We start from the raw sequence: 10,287 nt of genomic DNA, 5'->3' as shown, positions 1-10,287 counted from the left end.
AGGAGGAGAAGTTCCCAGCCTGTCTCTCCTGTCCTCACCTCCCTGGTGTTGTTGGTTCACTGAGGATGTGCGGCACCGGCTGGACCGGGCGGATGTGCATACCCCATGCGCATTAGGGTATGCTAGGATCCAGGCATCCAGCCAGCAGTTCTGAGACCTTCGGAAGTTATAGTCGTGACCCAGTAGAATAGCCAGATAACATTGATGTGCCTTTTTATTGTCTGTTAAATGTGAGTGTATTGATTAAAGTCTTTTTATTGAATTAACGTAATAAAGCTGTGTCACACTAGGGTGGATGTACACTCTCTCTCGACCTCTCTTTTTTTTGTTTTGTAAGTTTATTTGAGAACTTTTTTCCCTTGCTCATTAATGCAAGGTCTGATTGGACTAAATTTCCCTGAACAGCCTAGAAAATAGAAGAAAGTGGCACTGTGCATAAATAAGAGGTACGTGGCACTGTAATACAGATGTATGAGGCACCGTAAATGGAAAACTACTCATACACAAAGGCTCCATGTAGGACGTTCCAAGGAAGCAATACAATAATAAATAAACAATGCCATCAGAAGCAGAGATTTTCCAAATTGCTGCCAAAGGGAACAACATTCTTTTTTGTACATACACTGCCTGTCCATAATGACTGAACCGCAGTTGATCAAATTCTACCACGCTTAAGGAATGTAGTACCCATCCAAAATATTTTATATATGGCTGCCCATGATTTAAAAATTACATTTACATCATTTACATTTAAATAGTGTCTCATAATAACTCATCTTGTATATTGTTATGGGCTATAATTTATAAACACAGATCATACCCCTTGGCATCTGCTATATTGTATTGTTTACAATCTAGACTATGTTTTATCTGTCAGCAGTGACAGCAATCTTGATCGTCATTATTGGGACATATTTTTGTGCAGACACAGCATTCATCATTAATCACAGGTACTCCGTAGATCTGAATTTCACAAAATGTGAGATATCCTGTTTTTCCAGGTAAGATGACATTTACGTATCGGCCCTTCATATCGAAGCAGTGGAAGGTTTGAGTGGAACCCTGTGGAATTGATGTAATCTGAACACATCTATGCCAAAAGAAAAAGCACATAAACAAAGAGAATATGGATTTTTTGAGATTATGTATGATAGTAAATATAAAAAAAAGAATAAACAGGGCAAAAAAATCAGGCTATAAAAAGTGGAGATGAAAAGGCACAAGGGCAAGAAGAATATGAAAGAAAAGAAGGAAAATAGAGGAGAAGGGAAGAGAACAGTAGAAAAAGGGATGATAGTAGAAGTGGATAGAGAGAAGTACTGTAAAAAAGAAGAGATGGAAGAAAGGAGGGGAAAAGAGGAGAATAGAAAAAAAGAGGAGAATATTAAAATAGAGGAAGAAAGGAGAATATGAGAGAAAAAGGAGGAGAATATAATGGAAGAATGAAAGAATGTGAGAGCAAATGACAAGAGGAGAATACAAGAGGAGAAAAAAAAGAAAATATGAATGGAGAAAAGAAAATGGGAGAAGAGAGGAATATGAGAGGGGAGGTAGAAAGTAACAGAAGAGAGGGAAAAGGAAATATAAGAGGAGACTTGAAGAGATCAGAGGATACAAAAGGAGAAAGAATATGAATGGACAGGATAATATGGGGGAGAGAAAAAGGAGAGGAGAATATCAGAGGATAACATAGGAAAAGTGGTAAAAAGGAGAGGAGACTATGATATAAATAGAAAGAGGTGAGGAGAACATTAGGGGATAGGAAAAGAGAAGAGGAAAAGAGAAGATGACAATATAAGAGGTGCAATAGAGAGGATATTGCAATATGAAAGAACAGGAGACTATAAAGGGAGAAGTGAGAAGAGAGAAGGAGAGAAAAAGAGAAGAATTTGAGAGAAGATAATATAAGAAGAGAGGAGATGAAAAGGGGAGAATTTGAATGAAAAATAACAAATAGAAAGAATATGAGTAGAAATGAATATTAGGGGACAGGAAAAAAGGAAAAAATATAATAGAAAAGGAAAAAATGAGAATTCTAGGGATAAGGAATGTGAGAGAAAAGGACAATATGAGAGGAGCGGATCATAAGAGGAATGATGGGAGAGGAAAAGAGAAGAGGAAACTATGAGGAAAAGAAAGAGGAAAGAAGAAGAGGGTATACTGTGAGAAGAGCAGAAGAGAGGTAATGAGAATATGAGAAAAGAGGGGAAATGTGAGAAGAGGAATAACTTACCTCGGATTGTTATTTCCATTATTGGCCAGAGAGTCTCCAATAAGGATTTCTGCTTTATTTAGATAGTCTGCACAGCAGTCTCCTCTACTGGTTATCATTATATGGGATATTTTATGGCTCACCAATAAATCCACCCTCCACCAAGGTGACAGTTGGCTTTTGCTGGAGAAGCAGGAACCATGCGTATATTCTGAGTCCAAATTTCCATCAATGACATTTGTTGCTGTGCTTAAAGTTTCATAATTTGTAGATTGAGTTGCATGGCCTTGAAGGGCCACGTTTTTGTCTGGTTGAGAAGATTGAATAAGATTAGATTAGATTTCCCAAACATGGTTTACAGTTTTTTTCACAGCATTTGTAACTGTTATTTAAATCCAGAGCATACCTTTAGATAATATGGAACTCTGAAAAGTGTAATATTATATCATACAACAAAGGCAAGATGTATAATTTTGAAAGTTATTCAGATTAGTAAAAGTCATATGTCTAGCAAGTTTATAAAAATTACCCCTCCCCTTGCAGGACTCTACACCTACACTTGATCCACTGAAAACCTTTATAAAGCATGGACCAAACTGCTCTAAAAATCAGTAACTCCTTTCCTGATGGCTCCATGACAGTATAACTGGCTATAGGCCTTGCCCCCACTATGCTTCCAGGACCTTAACTCAAGTTTGAGCCCACCTGCAGCCTATGTGTTCCTCTTTTTTTTCCTTCTATGTGCAGGGCCTTGCTGTGCTCCTCTACCTGGCTGGCCATCCGTCCATGCGTGTGGGTTTAGGCTGGACACAGTCCCTTGTGTCTCAGCTAAGTAAACCATAATCCAGGGAGCCCCTGCTGGTCCTCGGGGTGGCTTTTTTCATTGCTAACAGCCTTGTCTGGGGTCTGCTGGGTCTATGTTGGTGGGCAGCGGTGTCGGTAGAGTCTCTCCTAGGCACGCACACCCACGCTGTGCCGGTGTTTACAGGCAGATGGCGGAGGTTGGGTGAGCTCAATTTAAAAATGCTTTGTACCAAATGAATACTGCATTGCTAGGTATTGTTGTATTGTTGTGCCTTGCTCCCTGCAGCCACTGTGCATACCCTGAGCTCCCCACAGGAAGTACTCTGTATAACAGGTGCACAAAGTAATACTTTGTCTGTTCACACATGGCATTAAGCCGTTGGTGGCTTCTCATGTTTGCTTTACTATTGTGCCATTGTGCCAGCTGCCTCAGAAAAGATCAGCATTCCCAGAGAAGGTAGAGGAGTCGCCTGTGGATGAGTACTGTAGCCAGCTATTGCCTGTTGAAGTATAGGACATCCTTTTATATTTCTATGTGCTCTCCAGTTTTTCACCCCCAAAAAAAGTGAGAAGCATGCTTTTATGATGTCTAAATTTCCCTTGGGTGGTTTGTGTACATTGAAGAATATTATTGTCCTACCTTTTTTTTTGCTGTTCTGAACAAAACATTTTCATTATGTCCTGATTCCTGGCAGGGCAAGGTTTGGTTCATTAACCATCTGGTGAATCAGGGCTGTGGATGGAAGCATCCTTCTCTGGCAGTAGTTAACTCTTTTGGGTTTGTTACTAAGCAAACTATTTTATACTGCATTGAATTATTTTTGTGGGCTGCTTTGTTAAGTGGCAGGCAAAACCCTGTGAAAAGCTTATCTATTCTGGCAATGAGCAGTCTTAGAGCTTTCCCAAACAAAACAGCCCTCTTCAGGCTCTTCAAAAAAGAAAATGCAGATGAACATGACTGTATGAATCCTGCTTCTTTATTGAAGCAACCAGAGATGAGGATGGTGAAACCTAACAGGTTGTCACATTCATTAAACAAGTGGCCAGTACACTTATGCCCCGTACACACGGTCGGACATTGATCTGACATTCCAACAACAAAATCCTAGGATTTTTTCCGACGGATGTTGGCTCAAACTTGTCTTGCATACACACGGTCACACAAAGTTGTCGGAAAATCCGATCATTCTGAACACGGTGACGTAAAACACGTACGTCGGGACTATAAATGGGGCAGTAGCCAATAGCTTTCATCTCTTTATTTATTCTGAGCATGCGTGGCACTTTGTGCATCGAAATTGTGTACACAGGATCGGATTTTGTTGTCGGAAAATTTTATAGCCTGCTCTTAAACTTTGTGTGTCGGAAAATCCGATGGAAAACGTGTGATGGAGCCCACACACGGTCTGAATTTCTGACAACAAGGTCCTATCACACATTTTCCGTTGGAAAATTCGACCGTGTGTACAGGGCATAATAAGGAGTGTTTCCACTCACCCTGTGAAGGGGTTATATGTTCTAACAATGTGCAGTCTCATAGCCTTCCCAGGCAAAACAGCCCTCTTCATACTCTATAAAGAGGAAGATGCAGATGGGCAAGAATGTATCTTGCTGGTTCAAGCAGCCAGGGATAGAGATGATGATACCTAACAGGATGTTACATTCAATAAGCACTTTGTCAATACACTTTAAAGGAGTGGCTCTCCCTCACTCTTTCAAAGGATTATCTGCTCTGGCAATGAGAAGTCACCTAGCCATTAGGGATGAGCCCGATCAGCACTCTTCCCATGTTGAGGGCATGTGGCCTGGTACGGTTCAGGAAGGCGGGCGCTCTCTTGTCCCCCCCCTTTTCCTGAGGCCTGTCAGGTTGCGTGTTCTAAAAGGATCTGGTATGGATTTGGGGGGGGGCCTATTCCTTTTTTTTTTTAATTTTGGCTCGGGGTTCCCCTTAAAATCCATACCAGACCTGAAGGTCCTGCTATGGGTTTTGGGGGGACCCCCAAGCAATTTTATTTAAAATTTTGGTGTGGGGTTCCCCTTAATATTTATGCCAGACCCAAAGGGCCTAGTAAAGGACTGGGGGGGACCCATGCCGTTTTTTTCAATGATTTTTATCTATATTGCCGGGATCTGATAATTCATTACAGCCGAGAGCAGTTTTAAGTTACTTTTTTTCCTATAGAAATGTCATTTTGCTGTGGTACTGTTCTAAACACAAGAAAGATGCGCTACTTTATAGGCATACTGAGGACACCCCCAGGCACGATATTTAAAGGAATATTTAATTTTTATTGTTTTACTTTAAGCATTATTAAAATCACTGCTCCTTAAAAAACAGCCATTTTTAAAACTTTTTTTTTTGCATTGATACTGTACAGGCATGACCCAGGGGCAGGACCTGGGTCCCCAAAAACTTTTTATGACAATAACTTGCATATAAGCCTTTAAAATTAGCACTTTTGATTTTTCATGTTCGTGTCCCATAGACTTTAACGGTGTTTGCACAAATTTTTTGCCTGTTCGCAAGTTCTGGTGCAAACCAAACCAGGGGGGTGTTCGGCTCATCCCTACTAGCCATACCAGGTGAAATAGCCCTCTTCAGAGTTTCCAAAGAGAGCGATGTGGATGCACTTGACTGCATGAATGCTTCTTTGTTCAAGCAACAAAGGTTAAGATACCTAGTAGATTGTCACTCTAAAGGAGTGTTTCCTCACCCAGTGAATGGGTTATCTATTCTATCAAGGAGTAGTCTCCTAGCCTTCAAGGCAAACAGTCTTTTTCAGACTCTTCCAAAAAAGAAGATACAGATGAGCATGACTGTATAAGCCCTGCTGGTTCAAGCAGCCAGGGTCAAAGATGTCAACATCTAGAGGGAATACTACACACAACAAAAAATTGAGAATGTGTAATAAAATAAAAATAAAAATAAAAGTTTGTAAAAGTCTCTTCCAAATGCTTCTCAACAGGGAATAGATATTGAAACACCCTGTGAGGGATCTTCAATACTTAAAGGACACCGTGAATCCACCACCATATAAATTGAAGGCTTACCAGCTAAACAAGCTGTTAGAGCTTGTGGCTAATACCCAGCCAGGGCCTTTAAATCCTCCCGATACCTCCAGTGGCTAGCGAGCCAGGCGTTCCTGAAGATTTGATGTATATCCAGCAATCAGCTAAGCAGCCATGAACATATCCTCGGTGAGCGAGTTTAGGCCCATAAAAAGAGCCATCGGTAAAATCAGGTGGTGCTTATTGTAAAAAGTCTGTGCAGACAAACAGACTATGCAAAAATTTCCATAAAAACAAGCAAAGCTGGCTGGCAAATAGTACAAATACGCCCATGTAAGTGGAGCGTGAGAACCACACGGTGACATCAGCACGTCGCTGCTCCCTACACGTTTTGTCACTATATGCACCTTGTCCTGGGGCCCCATATTGCATTATTTTTCACTTATCTGCTGGATTGGTTGTCTTTGTTTCACTCAACAGGTTACTTTTGTTTTGTCACTTTCCAGAATCTACTTGGTTTATTATTTATTGCATCTGTTTTTCTAATGACCCTTTATTAGTTCAATATTGCAGGGTTTTTATTATATTTGTCAATCAAGTCATAGGTTTATTTTTTCACTAGATCACATTGATTTGTTTACTTCATTCACTATCAGTGCAGCTTCCTTTTTGCTCTTTACTTGTTTGGTGTGTATTTCACTTTTGAGTTACAGCTTTTTTAGTCGTCATACCGGCGCAGTTTTTCTTTTTAATATTACACACGTTCTCTCCTCTTATGCCCCGTACACACGGTCGGATTTTCTGATGGACAATGTCCGATCGGAGCGTGTTGTCGGAAATTCCGACCGTGTGTGGGCGCCATCGGACATTTTCCATCGGATTTTCCGACACACAAAGTTGGAGAGCAGGAGATAAAATTTTCCGACAACAAAATCCGATCGCGTCAATTCCGACCGTGTGTGGCCTGTTCCGACGCACAAAGTGCCACACATGCTCAGAAGAAATTCCGAGACGGGACAGCTCGTTCTGGTAAACTTAGCGTTCACAATGGATACAGCACTTTCGTCACGCTGCAATGTTCAAAATGGTTTAATACACCACACTCTCTTCTTCTTTATAATGTGACAAGAATTAAGTAGTTTTGCTGCTCATATTCACACACACTTCTCACAAAGTTTTATTTGTGTTTTTTTAGTGGGATTCCCTGAATATATTATTATTAGTTGTCACATCTGACTTTTTTTTTTTTTTTTTTTTTTTTTGTATTTTCAGCCTTTTTTTTTCTTTAACCACTTCAGCCCCGGAAGGTTTTACCCCCTTCCTGACCAGAGCACTTTTTACAATTCGGCACTGCGTCGCTTTAACTGCTAATTGCGCGGTCATGCAATGCTGTACCCAAACGAAATTTGCGTCCTTTTCTTCCCACAAATAGAGCTTTCTTTTGATAGTATTTGATCACCTCTGCCGTTTTTATTTTTTGCGCTATACACGGAAAAAGACCGAAAATTTTGAAAAAAAATGATATTTTCTACTTTTTGTTCTAAAAAAAATCCAATAAACTCAATTTTAGTCATACATTTAGGCCAAAATGTATTCGGCCACATGTCTTTGGTAAAAAAAATGTCAATAAGTGTATATTTATTGGTTTGCGCAAAAGTTATAGCGTCTACAAACTAGGGTACATTTTCTGGAATTTACACAGCCTTTAATTTATGACTGCCTATGTCGTTTCTTGAGGTGCTAAAATGGCAGGGCAGTACAAAACCCCCACAAATGACCCCATTTTGGAAAGTAGACACCCCAAGGAATTTGCTGAGAGGCATGTTGAGCCCATTGAATATTCATTTTTTTTGTCCCAAGTGATTGAACAATGACAAAAAAAAAAAAAAAAAATTACAAAAAGTTGTCACTAAATGATATATTGCTCACACAGGCCATGGGCATATGTGGAATTGCACCCCAAAATACATTTAGCTGCTTCTCCTGAGTATGGGGATACCACATGTGTGGGACTTTTTGGGAGCCTAGCCGCGTACGGGGCCCCGAAAACCAATCACTGCCTTCAGGATTTCTAAGGGCGTACATTTTTGATTTTACTCCTCACTACCTATCACAGTTTTGAAGGCCATAAAATGCCCAGATGACATAAAACCCCCCCAAATGACCCCATTTTGGAAAGTAGACACCCCAAGCTATTTGCTTTGAGGCATGTTGAGTCCATGGAATGTTTTATATTTTGACACAAGTTGCGGGAAAGTGACAAATTTTTTTTTTTTTTTTTTTTTTTTTGCACAAAGTTGTCACTAAATGATATATTGCTCACACAGGCCATGGGCATATGTGGAATTGCACCCCAAAATACATTTAGCTGCTTCTCCTGAGTATGGGGATACCACATGTGTGGGACTTTTTGGGAGCCTAGCCGCGTACGGGACCCCGAAAACCAATCACTGCCTTCAGGATTTCTAAGGGCGTACATTTTTGATTTTACTCCTCACTGCCTATCACAGTTTCGGAGGCCATGGAATGCCCAGGTGGCACAAACCCCCCCCCAAATGACCCCATTTTGGAAAGTAGACACCCCAAGCTATTTGCTGAGAGGCATGGTGAGTATTTTGCAGCTCTCATTTGTTTTTGAAAATAAAGAAAGACGAGAAAAAAAAATTTTTTTTTTCTTTTTTCAATTTTCAAAACTTTGTGACAAAAAGTGAGGTCTGCAAAATACTCACTATACCTCTCATCAAATAGCTTGGGGTGTCTACTTTCCAAAATGGGGTCATTTGGGGGGTTTTTTTGCCACCTGGGCATTCCATGGCCTCCGAAACTGTGATAGGCAGTGAAGAGTGAAATCAAAAATTTACGGCCTTAGAAAGCCTGAAGGCGGTGCTTGGTTTTCGGGGTCCCGTACGCGGCTAGGCTCCCAAAAAGTCCCACACATGTGGTATCCCCATACTCAGGAGAAGCAGCAGAATGTATTTTGGGGTGTAATTTCACATATTCCCATGGCATGTTTGAGCAATATATCATTTAGTGACAACTTTGTGCAAAAAAAAATAAAAAAAATAAAAAATTGTCTCTTTCCCGCAACTTGTGTCACAATATAAATTATTCCATGGACTCAACATGACTCTCAGCAAATAGCTTGGGGTGTCTACTTTCCAAAATGGGGTCATTTGGGGGGGTTTTGAACTGTCCTGGCATTTTATGCACAACATCTAGAAGCTTATGTCACACATCATCCACACTTCTAACCACTTGAAGACAAAGCCCTTTCTGACACTTATTGTTTACATAAAAAAATAATTTTTTTTTGCAAGAAAATTACTTTGAACCCCCAAACATTATATATTTTTTTTAAAGCAAATGCCCTACAGATTAAAATGGTGGGTGTTTCATTTTTTTTTTTCACACAGTATTTGCGCAGCGATTTTTCAAACGCATTTTTTGGGGAAAAAACACACTTTTTTACATTTTAATGCACTAAAACACACTATATTGCCCAAATGTTTGATGAAATAAAAAAGATGATCTTAGGCCGAGTACATGGATACCAAACATGACATGCTTTAAAATTGCGCACAAACGTGCAGTGGCGACAAACTAAATACATTTTTAAAAGCCTTTAAAAGCCTTTACAGGTTACCACTATAGATTTACAGAGGAGGTCTACTGCTAAAATTACTGCCCTCGATCTGACCTTCGCGGCGATACCTCACATGCATGGTGCAATTGCTGTTTACATTTGACGCCAGACCGATGCTTGCGTTCGCCTTAGCGCGAGAGCAGGGGGGACAGGGGTGCTTTTTTTTTTTTTTTTTTTTTCTTTATTATTATTATTTTTTTATCTTATTTTTAAACTGTTCCTTTCATTTTTTTTTTTTTTTAATCATTTTTATTGTTATCTCAGGGAATGTAAATATCCCCTATCATAGCAATAGGTAGTGACAGGTACTCTTTTTTGCAAAAATTGGGGTCTATTAGACCCTAGATTTCTCCTCTGCCCTCAAAGCATCTGACCACACCAAGATCGGTGTGATAAAATGCTTTCCCAATTTCCCAATGGCGCTGTTTACATCCGGCGAAATCTAAGTCATAAAATGCTCGTAGCTTCCGGTTTCTTAGGCCATAGAGATGTTTGGAGCCACTCTGGTCTCTGATCAGCTCTATGGTCAGCTGGCTGAATCACCGGCTGCATTTTCAGGTTCCCTGTTGAGACAGGAGAGCCAGAGAAAAACACGGAAGACGTTGGGGGGGAGGGGCAT

General features: G+C 40.2%; 1 protein-coding gene across 1 annotated transcript; it reads right to left on the bottom strand.

Moving 5' to 3' along the window:
- Positions 1-873: 873 nt before the first annotated feature.
- Positions 874-3,053, bottom strand: LOC141141136 (fucolectin-like). The gene is made up of 3 exons (XM_073628841.1): positions 2,981-3,053; positions 2,234-2,519; positions 874-1,090 (listed from the first exon to the last, which is right to left on the bottom strand). The coding sequence occupies exons 1-3, from the start codon at positions 3,051-3,053 to the stop codon at positions 874-876; spliced, it is 576 nt and encodes a 191-aa protein (XP_073484942.1).
- Between the last annotated feature and the right edge of the window lie 7,234 nt (positions 3,054-10,287).

Source organism: Aquarana catesbeiana, linkage group LG04, assembly GCF_042186555.1.
Source record: "Aquarana catesbeiana isolate 2022-GZ linkage group LG04, ASM4218655v1, whole genome shotgun sequence".
Lineage (NCBI taxonomy): Eukaryota > Metazoa > Chordata > Amphibia > Anura > Ranidae > Aquarana > Aquarana catesbeiana.
This window is presented reverse-complemented; position numbering and strand designations above follow the sequence as displayed.